This window comes from Patagioenas fasciata, chromosome 2, assembly GCF_037038585.1.
Source record: "Patagioenas fasciata isolate bPatFas1 chromosome 2, bPatFas1.hap1, whole genome shotgun sequence".
NCBI lineage: Eukaryota > Metazoa > Chordata > Aves > Columbiformes > Columbidae > Patagioenas > Patagioenas fasciata.
Window position 1 is genome coordinate 111,675,631 of NC_092521.1, and position 20,148 is coordinate 111,695,778.

The 20,148-nt window shown below is 40.1% G+C and overlaps 1 protein-coding gene across 9 annotated transcripts in view; it reads left to right on the forward strand.

Annotated features, from left to right (window-relative positions):
- PDE1C (phosphodiesterase 1C) overlaps nucleotides 1-20,148 on the forward strand; it is a 380,734-nt gene that overhangs the window by 152,391 nt on the left and 208,195 nt on the right. Inside the window, exon 4 of one of the 9 annotated variants that reach the window (XM_071804708.1) lies at nucleotides 17,652-17,720. The exons of 7 other annotated variants lie outside the window; for them this stretch is intronic. In XM_071804708.1, the coding sequence (XP_071660809.1) occupies nucleotides 17,652-17,720 (69 nt within the window). Of the gene's footprint in view, nucleotides 1-1,343; nucleotides 1,407-17,651; nucleotides 17,721-20,148 lie in introns of all 9 variants that reach the window. One more of the 9 variants, XM_065832653.2, reaches the window with a different exon arrangement.

Sequence of the window (20,148 nt, forward strand, 5' to 3'; positions counted from 1 at the left end):
GAGTTGTCACTTCATGTTGCCATTCCTGAGACATTTGTTCAGCGTCTGTTTACTGCCTGGGTCTTATCAACACTTCCCAAGCTGCACTCTTTGGAAACCTTGGGCTTGAAGCTTTGCCAGTACTGCTGAATAGTTCCAGTAATATCATTTATTACCTGCTTTTTGACTCAACATACGCCACAGGCCACGTGGAAGGTCTTACAAGGACTCGGTATGATGCTGGTATCCTGTTCAAAGGATACAGCTGTAATAAAAGGGGAAAAACAACCTAGGCAACTGGGTAGATTGTCAAATAGAGCAACTGCATAGGTCTTCAAAGGATTAAACAGCTCAACTTAAGCTTACAGTGTCCTGAATGGAAATACATACTTGTTTTAAAATTACACTGTTTCTGTTTTTCATATGGGAATGTTATTGTACAGTGTGAATCATCACAGAGAATAATAAGCTACGGACCTTGCAGAAGGGAAGTTATGTTTGCCCTTTCTGGAAAAATACATTTGCAAGGAAGTATTGTGGTTTAGGTAGCATGACCTTGAATTAAAGTTGTATTTCCCCTTTGCTTTGTTTGATACATTTAACATTCCAGTCCTCCTATTTGTTAGTTTGGGGATAATCAGCAGCAGGTTTGCAGATCTGTGGGAGCTTTTTCAGGTGACCTAAGGTTCACTTTTAGTTCAGAGTGTCTCTAAACCTTAGCTAAACAGTTTATTAAATTTTATAGGTCACTTTTTACCACTCATTTTTATTTGTTTTTAATCATTAGAATTAATTAATCTTTCCTCATCTCATATTAAAAAAAAATAATGTCCTGTATCTACTGCTAATCTAGTAAGATATAAAAATTGGTCTGCCAGATGTTTTCCACTCACTTGCCTGTTACATTATAAACTAATGTTATGTAACGGAAATAAATTAGAGAGGAAATATTTTGTTGTTTGGCACTCTTCAGATTATGAAACAATGTTTACTTCACTTAAAATACTTAATCTATTCCAGGCACGAATAAAACTTTGAAAGGTATTATTTGTGGAAAGAAATAGTAGACTTCCTTCATATTTTGAAGAAGTGTTTTTAAAATGTCAAGGGTCATCAATCAGACCCTCACTGAAACTTCACAAGGGGCTTAAAAGACTTTGTTATTTTTTTTCCCTCTGTACAAATGCACAAGGACAACCAGCAGTCAGCACTCAACTTCTTAAGAGTTACATCTTGTATCTTAAAAAGTACTATGTACGCTGTTTTAGCCTTTATAAAAGCATTCAGAGTTCAGCCTCTCTTCTTACCCTACAGACAGGTACCGTGGTAAATGCTGGAGAGCTGATGCACTTTCTTTGTTTCAGGAGCTTGTTATGGGAAACAGTCGTCACATTTGAGCGACTCCACAGTCTGATAATTCACGTACGGTCAGTCACAGTGTGTGTGTGGGGGTGTGCAGTGCAGTGGGGCAGGCAATGGCAGAACCTTTGCTTAGGTCTTTGACAAGAGCCTGTTTATGTGCTTTTAAGGAAAAGGAAATAAATAGACAGTGTGAAACTCCAGATCTTAAAAAAAGATTTCCACTTAATTTCAGTTTGAACAACATTTCCTGTTTAGGCCAAATACCTAATTCACGCTAATTGTGTGCAACCAGCTCTCTTAGGCTAGGCTTTTCAAGACTGGTGGTCTCTTCTCACCTCTTCCTTTCTGTCCTCCCCCCAGCTCCCACCTCCTATCTGCTGTAATTAGGACTGGACAGGATGAGTGTAACAACGTGAGCTCCCATACGTTGTACATGACAACTCAAATGCCATTATGCTCATTCAGAAGAATTGTATCTTTTGCCCTCATTCTGGCCTCATCCTGGGTCCTGGCTGCAAAATAAACCTCCAGATAAAAGGATATTTTATGTCTGGATCACAGAACAGAGGTGCAAATGGAGGCTGGGGTGCTGAGTTGTAGGCATGGTGCTAAGGCTGGACTTGAGGTTGAGCTGGGAGACAACCACCAAAGCCTGCCTGTCTTAGAAATACTGCCTTTGCTTATTCTCACAGTCTCAATGTTTCTGTCCACAGCCTGTCTCACACTTCAGAAGTCTTCTTTCTCTATTTTCAGTAAATTCAGTGTATGTACTGTGTTAATTATCTCAGAGAGATAATTGCTGAAAGGTAGCAGGGCTTTCAAAGTGGACTTACACACAACTAAGTTTGCTTACTTGTAACCGTGTTACACACAGTTTAAGATTAAACTGTGGCACAAATGCTGGGTGAGATAAGTAATATGAACAATCCCCAGCCGTGAAGAAAATTAACAGTCTAAGCAAGACAAGTATGACTCTGCAAGTCACACTAGGAAACTGAGGAATAAATGAGAGGAATTGGAAGAATTATTGCTTGCCATGCACTTCCTATGAGTTCAGTTACAGCCCATTTAACATTATTGGGGACAGTTGTTTTCACTACAGTGTTTGGCTTTAAGTGCATAGTTGATTTTGTTAACAGAACTTGTTAAGGATGGAATTCATCTTGCCTAATTGTATTTGTCTACCAAGGGGAGATTTAGTGGAAGGTGACTCTTCTGCCAGCAACCGTAGAGGGAGCTTAAGGAGAAAACCTTGGAGAAAAGAGTAAACTTCTGTTTAGATGGCTGATGTTAGGTGATGTGTCTTCAGCCTGCTTTGCCATGCTCAGTTCTGCAGCCATATATGTGTATATATTTATATATATAAAAATAAAATAATACAGGCTGTAGGGTCAGGACTATGAACCTGAGCCTTATATCTTGTAAGGTACGTGGTACGTTTATTAGGGAGCTTTGTGGAATAAGTTAAGCATAGGAGTGTTATCCTAGTTTAGTTAATGGTAGATGGTCTGGACTTTACTTTTGTGCTTATTTGTCTAAAGTATAAGCCTCTTTAACACATCTGTCTCATGTAAATGCATATAATTTTTATTAAAAAGGAAAAATGTACATAACAGCATGCACATGGATAAATGTGTCTATCTCTGACTACCATCTTTTATTTGCAGACAGATCTGTGATTGCCACTGAATTAGAGGACTTTTTCCCCAGAGTCTCAGAGTCCCTCAGGTTGAAAGGGACCAGAGGAGGTCCTTAGTCCAATCTCCTGCTCAAGACAGGCTCAGCAATGAACCTCAGACCAGGTTGCTTGTGGATGTATCCAGATAGGTCTAGCAAATCTCAAAGATGGACTCTGCACAAACCTGCTGAATGGCTGTCCTGAGCGGGGGAATGTTCTTCACCCTTATTTGGTCCTCCAGTGTTGAAATCACAAAGTTCTTGTTAACACCACCCAGAGGTATCCTGGATGGCCCGAATCTAACCGTGTTGCCATTTGAGCTGCTCCTCCAGAGAGAGGGCCAACCCTCCTCTGTGTTTTCCCTGCCTACCTTTCCTGAAGAGTGCGTATACCTGTTCATCACACTGTGCCAGTTGTGCACACCATCCCACCATGGTTGTTATTCCAACCATGCCCCAGTTCTGTGACTGCATGTGGAGCTTTAGCTCCTTCCGTTTGTTTAGGATGCTCACATGGATGAGCAGTGGAGGGGTGATAGTCTGAGGGCTATAAAAAACACAATAATTTATTTACAACATCTCGGATAAGCAGCAAACTTGTGATAACAGGTCAAACCAAAGGAAGAATTCATCTTTCCCTTGCAAGAAGGAATCTCCAACAGCTATCACTCCCATTTTCTTATTTGTGCAGATACTTGGTTGAGGTTCAGCTGGCTTTGATGCCTCCCCTGATGCAAGGTGACCTTTCTTCCCTGTTTCCAGAACTAGAAGTAGAGAAACAACCCCAGTTGTCTTGCTGGAAATGACAAGTTTCGGTCTTCCTCCATTTTGGGAGTTTTGATCCCTTGAGGGTAGTTTCTAGATTTCCTTCCTGCTTTGTAATGCAGGTTTTGGATTTTTAGCTCTGCAAAGTCTCTGCAAAGACAATATTGATCTCCTGTTTATCCTGCCTGATGGCGTGCATGCTCACTTCTTCTCACAGCTCTTTCACCTGGCAGATGAATGCCACAACAACAGCATACTTCCCACAGGGGAGGAAACCACAGTTCTCAACCTCAGGGCTGAGCACCAGGTTCTTCTTGCAGCCTCAGATCTGAACAGTGACATCCGTGCTCAGGAATGCTGTTTGAGCCAAGACCCCTGATGTGCCAAGGCCACTTGCTTCACCTGGTGTTGGAGACCACATAGCACAACATCACTACTTGTGCTCAGTCCTCAGCAGAGGTTCTGGGCTCCTTTGCACTCCTGCTGCAACAGCTGCCGGGACACCATTAGCAGCACATACAGCTCCTGCCAAACAACTCTTGCAATAGGTGCTTGGCAGTCCTTGATCAGCAGCCTGTTGTAGACAAAAGTGATGGCTACTCCCAAGTCAGGAAGCATCCAACAAAGGCTGGCTGTTGGAGGAGCTGTCAGGGGCAAAAAGCATGTATTAGACTGCAGAAGTTAAACCTCAACAACAGCAACAAGTCACCAGATGTTTCCTGAACATTTTGCTGAAGTAGTAGTCTAGAAATTGCTACAGGTCTGTTATGTGTCTCTCTGCATGTTTGCAAATATTTTGTTCTCTTCTATTGTGGAACTTATCTTGAATGCAAAAATAAGTAGTTAAATAGGAGCATAGAGTAGAGTCTCCTAAAAAAACCAAACCAAAATGGCAAAACAAAACAAAAAACCAAACCCCAAACCTATTCTTGGTGCTTATATCAAGAGATATTAATACTTATAATAAGCCCTGTTGCATTATCACTTACAAGTGGTGAAGAGATGATATAGTTTTGTGATTACTGTATTTCAAGGTGATTGATACAAAATGGAAGTGTGTAGATAGTGCTGATGGCAGGGTGTTTCCATATTTCATATCTGAGACACTGATTTTCCCACTGCATAGAGCAATGAAGTCTCTTACTGCCTTTGGCTTGACCAATTGAGACTTTCTGCTTTGGTCCATTAGTTTTTGCTGCAGTTAATCTGCTTTAATGTTATTAAACTTTGGTTGCTCCTCTGGTGTTACAAAAGTGAACAGATACTGCAGTGTGCAGCACTTCTCCATGTCTGCCTTTGGCAGGAGGGAGTGGATCTGATTGCATGTTAATAGAACTTCCTCCAAAATTCAGCAAACTAAGGAGAGGCAGATTGCCCATGCTCTTTGGAATTAGCATCCCTATATTGCTTCTGGACATTTATAGAGCAGGAGATTTATAGCATTTTTTGAGTTTCAAGTGCAACCCATTCTAGGATAGCATAGACTCTCTCCTACTGAATTCTTGAAAATGTCATTATAAATATCTTTGCAGTAAGTCTGTGGTGTGTATGAACTCATGTAATAAACGTGTTTTGCAGTATTCCACTGCCATTCAGAACAACCTCGCAGCAGCAGAAACAATGCTCAACGTTGCTTTCAAAATTTTCCTCCCACTTCATCTATACCCTGTCCCTAGCTTATCACCTCTGATTAGACTGATAGAGTGCCTGAAAATTTCTCTTAAAAGATACAGAACTGTGTCTAGAATAATTTTAGTTCAAATGGAACTTCTGTAAGGAAAAAAAAATAATCAGGTTTGGGACAGCCATGTGAAGGGGATGGAGGAAAGATAAGCTGGAGGAGGCTAGGTGGTTAAGTTACTCAAGTGACATACAAAAACCTTCAGTTCAAGTGGCTGCACTAACTAGGTTGCCATTTTGCTTTCACAACGTGTTGAAAAGAGCTTGCTTTCATTCCTTGTTGGCATTAGAAGAAAAGTTTTGAAGTTTCAATTTTTGTTTGTTTCTTTGTTCTTCTTTCATGAGTCAGTGTTCTTGTTTTCCAAATAGCTTGGGCCTCGATTAGCTACTGAGCTATTCTAGTTCTGGTACAAAATGGTTGCATTGTGTATGTATCAGTCTGAGATACAGACTATGAATATTCTTCAGATGTGTGCAGTATAATTTCTTCTAGAGCACAATGGCACTAACTGCCATAGAATGGAGGCAATAAGTATTGAAACTGCCTGGATATCCATTTAGAGTGGCAGAAACAAGGGAGTTGCTTTTGAAGGACTTTTTCAAATCACTAGCCAGCAAATTCTTTTTAACAATGGCTCTAGGGTTTCCTGGGCACCTGGTATCAAGGACACATTGTGGCAGCACCTGGCCAGGCTTTTGCTACACAGTGATACCAAAAATGAGGTGAAATAGCCTTGGATTGGCATTAGAGATGTATGTATCTCGCAAGTAGTTCATAGGTTAAAGGCTTCTTAATCAATGTGTTGCCTTTTGTCCCCTTGTGTGTGGAGATGCTGACTCTGAACAGAATTCCTAGAAGTACAAGCTCTGTTTAGTGTGCAGAGATACTCAGAAAGCAAATGAATGATGGAACGTAATATTCAAAAGATTGAAGAGTGCTTCTGGGAAATGATGGTCCTCCTGCCCTGTGAATATTGCATTTCATGGTAACTCTCTGTGGTATAAAAAATAGAGCAGACAGAAGAGGATTCCACAGCCTGGTGGCAAAAGTGATGAAACATCCACAGGAGGAAAGATGAGAAAGATGAAGACAATTTTATTTAAAGATGAGATAAATTAGAGTGGATATTTTGGTGTTCTAGAAATAGCTGCTGAGACAGAGCAGGCGTTAGCTCTGTCCTGTAATACATAACAACCAGAGGAAAGTAATTGAGAGTCAATTATTTCAATTTGATAACTATAGCTGTGTCCTATCAAGGTATTTGTAAGGCAAAAAGTTTATTAGGTTTCACAGTGCATCTACAAAGAATGAGAATATTTGCAGCTAATTTATAGATAGGAAGCCTTTTCAGAAGACCGTAAAGTCTGTCTGTCATTTTACTGATAAACTCAGCACTTTGCTTTATGAGCAGTTTTTGCCACAGTTTATAGATATGTTCCTATCTGAAGGGCAAGATGTGCCAAGTGAGATACAGCTAAATAGTTCAGCAGCTGAATGTTCTTCTTAAATCTGGTCTGAAAGTGCTATAAAAAAGCCAAGTTAGTAGAGATGTGAATGAGGAACAGCAAGGTTATATTGTACCAGTATTAATTTTACATTAAGGTATCCAGAACTGCAACATGAGACTTAAACCCTAGGGACTGTTGAAACCTTTCGAGATGATGATGGAAACTCTATTAATATTCTGCACATCTTTTCAGAGTATATTTCTTGTATTTATTATTTTTTTAAGTCTCTGTTGGAGTAAGACTTGTTTGTTTGTTTGTTTTCCCCTTCCCTTTCCACATACAGGATGATTAAAGAAAATGAACTCTTCAATAACTGTCATCATTTGTTGTCATTAGATATGAATTTGATTCTGCTGAGTGATTTTTTTTTTAAATAACACATGCATAAATTCCAAAACAAAATGTATTTCTGGAGACTGACCTAAAAAAATACTTTATTTTTTTTGTTTAATTGGGGAAAGCAAGAAGTGAGGAGAGAAAAAAGGCTGGCAGCTTGTTGAAAATCACAAGTAGTGGTCCTACACTATTTTTATTTAATTGTAGTGCCTGCAAACTTTTTTCATTAAAACTTTTTAGAGAGAAAGTAGCAGCCTCAAATAGTTGAATGCCTTGTGTATCTCATTAGCTAATATTGGATGACAGAAGGATGAAATTAAAAGAGAGAAAACTGAGAACACAAGAAGAGGTTTTAGGCATAAAGAAAAGTGCATGTATTTGAGTGTTTAACTTGTTTTTCTGATGGGCAGTAGATTTCTGGACATTTCAGATGAATTCTTTAATTTGAGGTTTATTGAATTGTATTGCAAAACACTCTGAAACTTTGAAGCTAGTTGCTCTTTCCAGAAAATTACTGTGGAAATGTCTTGTTAGGTTTCTAATATGCTTTGGCTTTGATTCAGACTGATTTCCTCTCATTTGGATTCCGTGGCACCTTAATACTTGTGCAGTCCTAACACTGTAAAGCTGCTTCACATATCATGGGGCATTGTGCATCCACAGCAGAATGGCAGAACCTGGCCCTTGCCCTTTACTAAGATGTGCATTGATTTCTGGTTAGGATTTTGATGTATAATTTCATAACTGGCTTATTGCCTCCAACCCGAATTTTGTTGTGGCACGAACTTGGACAAGAGAAGGAGACTTTTTGGTCAACAGGGTTTTGGCATGAGCTGTCATTAGATGCTTGTAATCAGATTGCATTTGCTTTGAAAGGAGGCTTATGAAGAGGAAATCTGGATGATGGGTATGCAGATGGTCTATTAATTGCCTGCTTTGGGTGTATCAAATGAAATATTTACCTGATAAGGAGTCCCAAGTGTGTTGAAGAGAGACAACTGTTAAACTAGAAGTCAAGTCTTTAGGTGATACTTTATTGTACTGATCTAGGCAGAATATCATACAAAATTGCATTAATAATGGCCTATGGAGTTAACAGGCAGAGTCTGGAGGGAGGGGTAGTAGATTTTATTGGACCAAAATGTGACAGAAAATTAGAAGGCCTTTAGACAAATAAGCCTGCCTTCAAGTATGTATATCTATGCTACTCTACCTCATCCTCCATCACAGCTGAAAAACATTACTTCCACAATCTAGAGTAATAAGGTAATAGAGGGGTAGAGCACTTCTTTTTGGCACAGGAGGAGTTACTGGGTAGAGCAACAAGGGTTGGAGCCGCTGATTTATCTCTCCAGCTCATGTTACTAATATTGCAAATGTCACTCCTTATTCATGTCACCCACTTGAGACTGTCCCGTCCTTTTGTGCCAACGATTCTGAGATTGAGTTTGACATAACAGCGTGTGATAACAGATGGGCAGCTGAAGGAAGGGGCTGGGAAAACATTTCAGCCTTCTTTGAGGGACACGGATTCTTTATCTCCAAACATAATTTGGTTTTTCCATGATTGCCCAGGTGTTGTAGGGAACCCAGTTAAATTAAACTGTGTATATTTGAAAGGATTTGGTACAGGGTGGGATTTTCAACATGTAAGTCTATGAGAAGCTTATCAGTCATCTATGAACTGAACCCCTTCCACGGTGCTTGTCAGGTGAAAACTGGAGATGGGTTGTTGCTAAGTAAGCTCAATGTTTGCTTGAAGGGAATGATCTATTGGCAGTCATGTGGGGCACAGACCTGTAATGTGCAATTTTCACTCTTACACTCTTCAGAACTTGTCAGGCTAAGTCTGATTTTTATTTTTGTCCTCAGATGCTGAAAAATTTAATTTCTTTTGAAACATTTAAAAGCTAAAAAAGTTTAAAATGTCAGTTTTCATGTATGTGCTAGACAAGATAATTTCTTTAACCTGCATACACTTTGTGGGTAGAAAATAAGAGCATGTTGGGAAGAAAAATGGAAAAAGAAATAAATAACTTTTTCTCTCATAAGTCAGTTTTAGAAAACTTACCCGTGACTCATTTTAGGTTGACTGAAGCCTCTATGCTCAACATCCAGATTGTGCTTTGTCGTGCTAGAGGCTGTTCAGAAGTGGCTTTCTAAAGCCTGTCCGGCTTGTCCAGCAATGCCACAGCAGCACAAAGCAGATGAGAGAGTGGCTGAGGAAAAGGCGGGGAAAGGGTGGTAGCAGTGGAGGCGCATGTGGAGTTTTCAAGCTGCACGGTGAGCCTGCCACGGACCACAGTTCATGTTAATGCTCAGTGAGTTGAAATCTGGAGACACTCATTGTTCTTCAGAACTTTACATTTTGACTGGAGATAAATTGCATGAGCTAAAGAACAGTGTTTTAGGGCATAAATATCCATTAGGAGAGTCATAGACATGTGAACAACTACTATTGTCTACCTTTGAAGAGGGATTTGGGGTCAACATGGACATTGACCTGTATTAGGATGGCAGTTCTTATTTTCCTTCGTGACAACTAGAGATAGGCAATTCTGGTACAATACAAAAGCAAACTGGGTGAGTGAGGACTTCTTTTGTACCAACAAGGAATTGTAGTTTATAGTGAAAAGGGAAAGTTCAATTCTTATGCGACAAAATAGTTCTTAAATGCTTAGGATCAATTAGGAGAGAAAAGGTGATGCTTAGAATAGCTATTTTTATCAAAAGGCCCAGCATTAATTTGCTAATTAGAATCTCTGTGGATTAATATCACACAAATCTGCACAACATATTGGTTTTTTTTTTTCATATTTATAGAAAAATCTCTTACTGCTACTATCTTCCTTCTGACTTTCCCTTTTTTCAGATGCTTGACTAGTCAAGTGGCCAAGTGAGCACTCACCTTGGAAACAATCATTTACATTGAAAATAAATCCCCCAAATTGCAAAGGTTAACTTTTTTCAATTAAAAAAAAAAAGTTTACTCTCCATGGAGAATTTAATTGAAACAGAGTAATAAAATGGTAGAGATTGCCTTTTAAGTACTCTATCCCCTCTCCCAGATGTACTGATTCTCTCTTGCAGTTAGCTATGTTATGTATTTCAACTACTGCTTATGGCCTGTAGAGAGAAGCATAAGGACAGGTCAAAGCTACTGATGACATCATATTCATAGTCCTATGTATCTCATGTGAAGTTTGCACATTTTGAGAAATAGCACCTGTATAGTTTTAAGTTGCCTCCATTATTTTAAAGGTGGCTCTAGACATGTTTTCTAGTCCAACAGCTTCTGTTTAGATTTTGGTCTTCTACATTTAATATTCATCCTTTGTTATTAATCACAATGTAAAGGTAGGGCTAGCTGCATTTTATGTTTTAATCTACTTTTCAATAGAAAACTGGATTTGAGGCTAAACGTATTTTCACAAAAATGTCAATTTGCCGTGGAAATTAAAACCAAAAAAACCAACCCCAACTAAGCAACAAAACATGACAACTGCCCAGAGATTCAGGACAAAATATTCTTTTGAATTGATAGCCGAGATTTCCAAATTTGGATAATTTTTCAGTATTACTAGAGCTGCTCTTTGTTGTTTTTAACTCAGCCATGCCTGGGGGTCCCAATTAAAATCGGGGATGCACAGTGCCAATACTGTGACAGTGTGTACCAATGTGTACTGTTCCTATCCTGATGAGTTTACAATGCAGTCTCATCCTTCAAAACCAGCTTTCCAACTTTTCGACTCTTCGCTTTCACAGTGTTATATCTGATGAAAAAAGTCTGTGCTATAAATGTTGAACATACTTTGTCCTAGGCAGAGCCTAAAAAAAACCTCAAACGAGCAAACTTTAAAAAATTTTAGGTAGAATACAACAGCTAATTTCTGTGAATTCCCTTTACTCTCGCTTCTGCCTTACTTTCACTTCCTATTTGAAGATCAAGACTTCCACAAGTGTTATTTGATAAGCAATCCAACTATAACAAAGTTGCAATGCCATCAATTCATTGGATTATCAAAAGGCCAATTGCTTAATGTACTTGAATTGGAACTTGCTGCAGGCATAGCAAGGAAGCAACTAACTCTGTGACAAATGGCACTTACAATTAAAATTGAATAGACTGCTCTGGAAGGGTATATTGGCATTTGCTTTTTGCTTTAACTGCAGAATTGTTTCATGAAAAAAGATTGAGAGGCTAATAACAATTGGCTTTGCTTTCCATAATATTGTCTTATCCTTGCCTTAAAACTTTACCAATATTAGATTCGTAGGACAAAACCCCCACAGACCCTTCAAAGCTCATTTGTGAAAATACAAAGCTTTGAGATTCTGAAATGGGGCTGGCATTAAAAAATGCTAAATAAGCTTCTTCATTTTTGATAATATTGCAACAGACTTTCTTGTCTCTACCCACTCTCTTTAGGGATCATGCGCATATGAGGTATAGTTGCAAGACATTTTGGAAAATGAATGTAGTATATTTTCAGGCTTCCCTTCACACATAAATAAAAGATGTAATTTTCTGGGGGCAGCATGGTCAGGTAAATAAGGTATAGAGCTCAGGACCCCGACATCTGGGTTTCACTGCTCTGTCCTCATATCTGTTCTTGGTTCATGGCAAGGTCCTAAAGATCAGTATTAACAGAACACTAGTATTTGTCACTAAAGTATCTGTATATATAAATGAGCTTCCTTAAATTATTATTTTTTATTGATTTGAGCAACAGAGCATATACTGATGTAAGCACCATGTTTTAAGGCCCTACAGTTGAGAAACATTGATGGCAGCACCTTTCAGCTGAGAGTCTCAAAGTATGCCATAAAGCCCATCTGACTGAGCCCCCAAAACCTCTTTATGGGACACTGGTGGTGGAGTGTCATTATGAAGGCAGCGAGGCTGCTCTGTGAGAGACCCCCAGGGCTTTTATTGCGTTCCTGTCCTGAGTTAGTAGAAGACTCAAGAAGGCACAAGTCCTGATTACTTGTCAGCTACTCTAACTATTAAGCACCTGCTGTCGGTCCAACTTTGTGGAGTTTATAGGAACAACCATAAAAACGGAGCAGAACTTATTTTTATGAACTGACAGGCTCATACGGCCCACTCTGTGTGAATTCACATTGCTGCTTGTGAAATTTGCCTACAGAAAATCACAGGGCTTGCTAGTAGTAAAATTAACAAAGGCTCCACTCACAGAAGGCTGGGGAATAAGTTTATCTACCTCCAATAAAATGAAAATGCTTACTTGAAAACTAAACAAAACCTCACAGTCTTTCCTATCCACATGCATTCGTATTGATAAAATATTTGTTATTGCTTGTGGTGTAACAAGAAGAAATAAAATCTGTATTATTCATCATTTTAGTTTTGCAATACTGTATTTAAGACTGAAGTGCCTTATCCATTCACTGAAACTGATTTCCATTTTTTATATTAAAACTGTATATGCTGTATCTAGCTAAAGTCTTGATACAGCTTCTATCAGGATTTTCTGATGGTCTGCAATCATAACATGTCCAAATGCACCTTCTTTGTTGAACTTCTGAACTTTTGTTTTCTATTGAAAAAGAGGGGAAAAAAAAAACCCAAAGCCAAAACCTACAAAAAGTGATTTGCTTTTTTTATGTCTGTTTTCTTCATTCTGGAATAGTTAAATGTTGTGTTGGTTTGTTTGTGTGTTTTTTTTTTTTTTTCCTTGATACCTTTGTATTTGGACAGCTTCATTCTTGATAGTGCTTACTATAAAGGAGGCCATGTTGACCCTCAGGAGCTTGAGAACGTTTTCTGCCTCCTAGATCTGGGAGTACATTGTGGCCGAGTCCTGCTTCATGTAAAGCTAAGACCTGCGTGCCATCCATGCCCTCATGTTTGGGCTTCCATGCATGGACCAGAAGGTATTTCCTAGCAGCTATGGCATGTATCAGTCGGGCAGTATGTGAGTATTCGTAACTCTTTGAGTTTCTCCTGCTGACTTACACCCACATGGTCAGTGTTATTTCTCTGCATCCTGCTCTTGACTTTTGGGGTGTGGGCTGTTGCACACGTTAGCAAAACTAAGACTGGCAGACAAGTACTGAAAGTGAGTGTCACAAGGATGGAGCCAGGCTCTTCTTGGTGACAACCAGTGGTAGGACAAGGGATAATGGGTTCAAACTGGAACACAAGAGATTCCACTTAAATATGAGAAGAAACTTCTTCACAGTGAGGGTGACAGAGCACTGGAACAGGCTGCTCAGGGAGGTTGTGGAGTCTCCTTCTCTGGAGACATTCAAAGCCCACCTGGACACCTTCCTGTGTAACCTCATCTGGGTGTTCCTGCTCCGGCAGGGTGATTGGATTGGATGATCTTTTGAGGTCCCTTCTAATCCCTGATATTCTGTGATTCCGTGAAACAGGTCAGTAGTAGCATCATCACTCATTTCACTACTTCAAATATTAGCTGTCACATGCACAACAAGAAAAGCATGTCTTTGGAGGTAGGAACATTACCGTAACTTTTCAGTCATCTAGTTTAACTTCCGTTGATGAATGATGTTTGGTATGCTTACGTGCATATGCAGCAATGTCTCCATTCTGATATTGGAGAAGTAACTACTCTAAGATTTATAGTGAGTATGTAATTAATAGCTTGTTCACTGAAGCTCAGAGCCCTTCTTATTAATAACTGCTGATGGGCAGTTTATGGTTTGTCTAGAATCACTGGTCATGTGAAATCATTCCTCAAGTATATATGCATACCTGTTTATGAGGTAAATGTTCGTAGACTGTGTAATACATTTGATATCATCATTGATTATAAACTCATGCCTCTTGTTAGAACTTTCAAAATTAATGGGTTTGTCCCAAAGCTCCAGCACCCTTGGTGACGTAGTTGCGAGAGAAATCTTAGAGAAAGACAAAGATTTTTAACACCTACTTATGGGAAAAAAGAAAAAAAAATCTAACAAAATGTAAGTCTCAAAAACCTTAAAACCTAAAGCAAAGGTTTAAAAAAATAAACTGGAAATCTGATGATAAAAAGCAGTGGCTGCTGCCATAAAACACATTCATGATTTTTGAAGGATGGAAAGGCTTTGAGACAGTTGGTCTCATTTGAACCCTGGGCACATAAGGGTGATTTTGGATGGCAAGAGCTTTAGGCATGGTTAGTATGGAGGTCCCTGGCTGTGGCTTTAGAAAGGTCTTTGTGCAAGAGAGGGGCAGGGGGGGAGCCCTCTGGTCCTTGTGTCTTGCATCTCTGTAGGAGGGTCTCTGAGCTGCTGCCGACAGGACTGCTTGTCCTGGAGGAGTGCTAGAGGGCCAGCTTTCTTCATCAGTGCCTCTTTCCTCCTCCTCCTTCTCTCAAGCTGGCTGGTGTCACCTGTGCACCTGTACAGAGAAATATGTTCTCTCTGGAAAGAGTGATGAGGTAGACCTTCATCACCTTTGACAGGGCACGCAGAGCAATCCTTTAAGGATGCAGCGTGACTTCTGTTGCTGCTTGTTTCACTGCAGGACTAGAAGAGCGAAGGGTCCAGGTGTAAAACTTGTGCCTTATTTGTGGTTTTGATACAGCTGGATGACAAATCCAAATTTCCACCTCTGTTAATGAGTGCTTTCCCTCTCCATGCCCTGGCCAGCAGGCTTGGAGTTGAACACTAAGGAAAGAGAACAGCTACAAACCATCTTCATGATTTATTTAAGGACCCTATCCTGAAGGAGCGACACAGTAACCTTGACGGTGGCCTTCCTCGTTGCTGCTGGCTGTTACACAGAGCATTTCTAGAATTAATCTGGTGCTCTGACTCAGCGGTGCTGACGTGGTAGACCTGCTTTAATCAGTGGAGGAAATTTGTGCTCACAAGCTAGTGTATAGACTTCCCCTTTCTTTAATAATGTGTTCTGAAATGTGTCTCAGCTCCTTCGCTAGTAGAAGAAGAAAGCTCACGGATTTTCCCTGCCAGGAGCACTCTTCAGACCCTAAATACAGAGGAGCTTAATACTGTTGGTTATGCCCCATGCTAGTGTCATCAGTCAAATCCAAGAACCAGCTCTGCATTAATAGTTCCCTGTGTAAGCACTGGCAGGACTGTGGCAGGTGACTGTGGAGATACACTTGGGTTCTCTTTATTTTAGTCCTCAAGGATTACTGTGCCGTTCACTTGCAGAAGAACAGTAGGCAGGACTGTGTATGTAAATATTGGTAACCATGGCATGTTTGCATATCAACTGCATCTTGATTGCTGAATATGCCATCATTTTTCTTAAGTTCATTTGGCAGATGTGGTTTGCCTGGATAACACCAAGAGAAAAGTGGAATGCCACTTGGCATTCCTATGTAGTCTTGCTTTTAGGTGTCCAATTCCGATACACAACATACAACTTCTCACCCTCCAGCACAGACCTTGTCTTGAAGAACAAGAATCAGGAGGAAAAAAATGAATGGTTGTTTTCTAAGGCTTATGAAGGGCTGTTGGGAAACCATCAAAACAACCTCTTCCATGTGAACTGAACCAGATTTAAGTTGGCAGAATCCAAATGACAATCCATAATTTACTGAGCTCTCTCACCCATCCATTCCTCTGCACTTTGAAAAACCTTAATTAAGATATTTGAAAGTAGTTGACAGAGCTGAAAGTGAGTGCCTTCAGACAAACAAGAAGAAATCAGTGTGATATTCCAGATCCTTTGCTTCTATAAATGGACAGGATATCTCAGGAAATTCCAGTGGAGTTTAGCTATTTTACATTGTCTGAGAATTTAGTCTCCGACATTTTACTTTGTACTAATTATGCATTAGGCACTGCCTTATGGCTGTTCCAGCTTTTTGATGGAAACAGGCTTTAGAGGTTTGTTTTTGGGAGCACAAAATGCTGCAGATAAAATTGTCCCTGTAAACTCAGTCACTGATTGCTAGGAAAAGGGAGTTGGCTGCTATTAGGAATACCTGTATACCACCTCAAGACTTGAAATAATGGAAGGAATCATCTCCACTAGAGGAGTTTACATTTAGTGGGTGAACTGTATGTTCTGGTCAGACACAGGATGAACCCTCCTGACCACATCTGTAACTCATGAACTCACCCAGGACCCAGGCCCAAGCACTGTCTTCTTTTCACTCAGCGGATATCAATATGACTCACATCAGCTAGTTTTAATCAAGTAAATTGAAAAAAAAACAACCTGTTAATCTAATTGAATGGTTACAGTTTATCTGATTTCTACAGGCTATGGTGGTAAACTTTTAAATTCATGACTGTTTGTATAGCTGGTTGGCTTTTTTTTTTTACCTTGTGCCATTTGTTTCTTATTTTACTGTTAAGTTTTTATTCTAGTTATCCATTTCAGATGGCAAATGTTGGGTCATGGGGGCATGTTTATGATTTATGTCATAAATGTAAAAATGATGCTGATGCAATAATCATCAGATATAACAAATATTTATCAAAGTCATATTGCTATACCTTTCCAGTTAAGGTAGAAGTCAAGCATGCTTGCTGATGGAAGTATTGCCTTTTAATTTCCCATTCAAAACATAATAATTAAAATTAGGTGACAGAAAAATCTCACGAGAGCCCTAAAACAGTATTCACTAAATAAAGAAGGAGGAAAAAAATTCAACTGCTGTGTCCTTAAAAATGTTCAGCAGAAAGCCACCAAGTTTCTCGTGGGTTGTCTGTCCTGCTGTTTCTGCTGAGGGAAATGTCTTCAGTTATGGATGTAGAAATAGAGATGCAACCTGTGCTACTGGGTATGCTCTGGAGGCACAATAATGGTATGTTACTGAGGTGACAGATTCATGATTGTTTTGCACCATCCTTTATAATGTGATGTGTGCATTTTCAATGGACACATATGGTTTATTTTCATCCTCGTTTCCTATCCAAGCACATCAAACATTTGGTTTGAAAACTTCCTATATTTATGACGTACTTTTCCTTGGGCAGCAGGTAATATCTGGTGAATAACAAATGACCACATCATGGACAAAGCAGGCAAGCAGCTTTTTCTCGTATCAGGGTGCTCTTTTTATATCCATTCTATCTTTGCAATGAGAAAACATAAATATGCATGTGCAGAACTAATGCAGGCTCAATCTACCCAAGTGAGGGAACAAACCGTTTGAGGATATGCAGTTCCTGGACAGAAAGATTTTCTCTCTCAATGGATTCTTTGTCACAGTGAAGCAATGAAGCTTTTGGCTTGTCATTGGGAGATGAGGATCCCTCTGACCAAAAGTGGTCAATGTGCAGTGAATATCATTTGTCTGGTCCCAAATACTGTAGGAATGAATAGGTTTTTCTTATATAAAATCCATCTCTTCCCAAGACATGACTTGAAACTCTTGTCTGATTTGTAGTTATCAAAGTTCTGATCCTGAATGCAGCTGCAGAAAACCCTGTACTGAGCAGAGGGATTCTTCCATCAGGTAAGAGCAAGGGAAACTAGTTGGGGAGGAGTGGATGTTCTTGGAGAGAAGCAGAACTCCTCCTGCCCCCAGTGAGTGAGGAAGGGCCCGTGCATGAAAAAAGGCTGAACTCCAGAATCTCTCAGCAAATTCTAGAAAATATATTTCAACTTTACAGGGAGATTAAAAGCAAGTGTGGGAAAGGTCTAGCAGAAGGCAGATGTGTTGTATTTGGCTCTCAGGGGCTTTACGAAGATATCTGGTGGCACAGGGAAAATAAAGTGACATCCTGAAGATCGGAAAGCACATCAGGAGACCCTGGGCATCTCTGACTTCCATGCCAGCACCCTGTGTATCAGCTGTGCACGTGCCAGTAGGTGCATGGTACAAAGTATAAATAGCCATATGGCACTGCAGAGCTGGCACAGTGCAGGAGCATCGTGCAGAGCAGACGTCACTGAGAAGCTCGAGACAGCAGTCTGCCGTTCCCTTCTTGGCATCGGCCTTTTGTGCCCAGAACCCTCCTGTCACACCTGGCGGCAGCACATCCTTCTGACAGATTGGCATAAATGTGTGCAGCTTGGAAACCTAACTGGGTATCAGCCACATTTATTTGAGAGTAACCCTGCTGAGTGGGAACGGGGGCGAAAGCTACTGTGTCATGAGGGTCTTTTTTGCCTACGGTTGACCTAAAAGATCATCATCACTGTGTGTCTTCACCCCCTGGTCTCTAGTATTCTGCAAAGCGCTTGAGGTAGTTGGCTGACATTCGTGCAGCTTAACTGTGGATAACAGAAGTTGCTGCAGCTGGGGAAATAACTGCAACAGGGGCTATAACCAGCAGTACCACTGCAAATGTGCCAGGTGCTTTCCCGTGCGGATCCTGCCCTAGAGACCCAAGCTGGCAGAAGGACCACCTAGGATCAAGGTGGTGGCAGGCTCACATCACCTTAGGTACACAGTTTTCCATCCCATTGTTCAGTACTCTAGCTTTCTCAGTTTTGCTTTCAGACAAGAATGCGTATTCATTATTCATGCAATGAATTAACAGTACTGATAAGTGGAGGACTTAATAGATAGTGCTCTCTGGATTTGTAAAAATAATGCTCCCTGAGAAAAAAATACAGTCATTTTGAAGATGAGCTTAGTCCTTCTTCATTCTGAATCATCATGCGAAGCAATATATGCTGTTGTTCTAAACTTGCTTGTCTGTCTGTATTGTTTTGGGGAAAAAAAATAGATGTTCAGGAGCATATGAATATGCTTAGCATGTATTCTGCATTACACATTACACATTCAAATGGTATATTTCTATTGTAGCAGGGTTTAATCCATATGTTTTACTTTTTCTCTTAACTCCTGGAATGTGATGTAGCAAAACGGTACAGTACAGTATATTCTGCAAATTAACGTGTGTTTAGGTGAGTTGTTTGCATAAAGCTTTGTCAACACGGTGTCACGTTTTTCTGTGCTCTACTCAGGCTAGACAATTTTACAGTACTCTCTGAGCATATTTCACTACAGCAAAAGTTTCTCTTAAATTTATTTCTTATTATTTTATGAGCCACAATATGCACTGGGAGGATTCACTGCTGCATTGAACTCCAACAGATCAACAGTGCTTTCAGAGTTACATTTATTACATTTCTTGAACCCTCCTTTCTTGCAGTAAATCAGTATTTTGACTATAGATCTGTTTCTCCACCTTTACAGGCTGTGTTGCTGTTGTTCACCTCTCCATAAGTATCTGCACCAAACAGTTCAGTCTAATGATGCCCATGAAAGATTGAAGTATTCCTACTGAACAAATGTGCAGCTGTGGACATTTCATGCCCAGAAAAGTCCTAAGGCTTGCTATTTAGACAAATGGTATTTTGAAAGCAATCGCTGCTGCTCTTTGCCAACACCCAGTTCTGGGAGGTGACAAATACCACTTTGATGCTGCCGGGATCAGCCTTTATGGTGCCATATGCCAGCCAATTATCTCAGTGTCATTAGGCACAGAACTAGTGTTTCCCACATGTCCAGATCATGCAATTAGTGTACTTATGTGAAATGGGATTGCAACGTAGCAGAGTCAGAGGGTAGATCTAGCTTGTCCAGCCAACTTTTAGTTTGCCAGGAAAGCAACTATGTAGATGGTGGCTACCAGAAGCAGAAGTGGAAACTCTAAACAGTGTGTTGTCTGTGTGTCCTAGAATCGTGGAAAAATTTAGGTTGAAAGAGACATCTGCAAGCTATGTATTCCAAGATCCTGCTGTATCTCCTGCTTTCCCAAATTTGATTTTGTCCACAAACTCAAAGGGTGCATTGCATCTAATGATCCAAGTCACTGATAATGATCTTCAGTAGCATCGTGATCACCATGCTCTTGGTGTCTCGGGTCTCGCTATGTCTATGCAGCACTCAGAGTGGGCTACTTTCTCCTACCTTTTGAGTGAATTTGTAG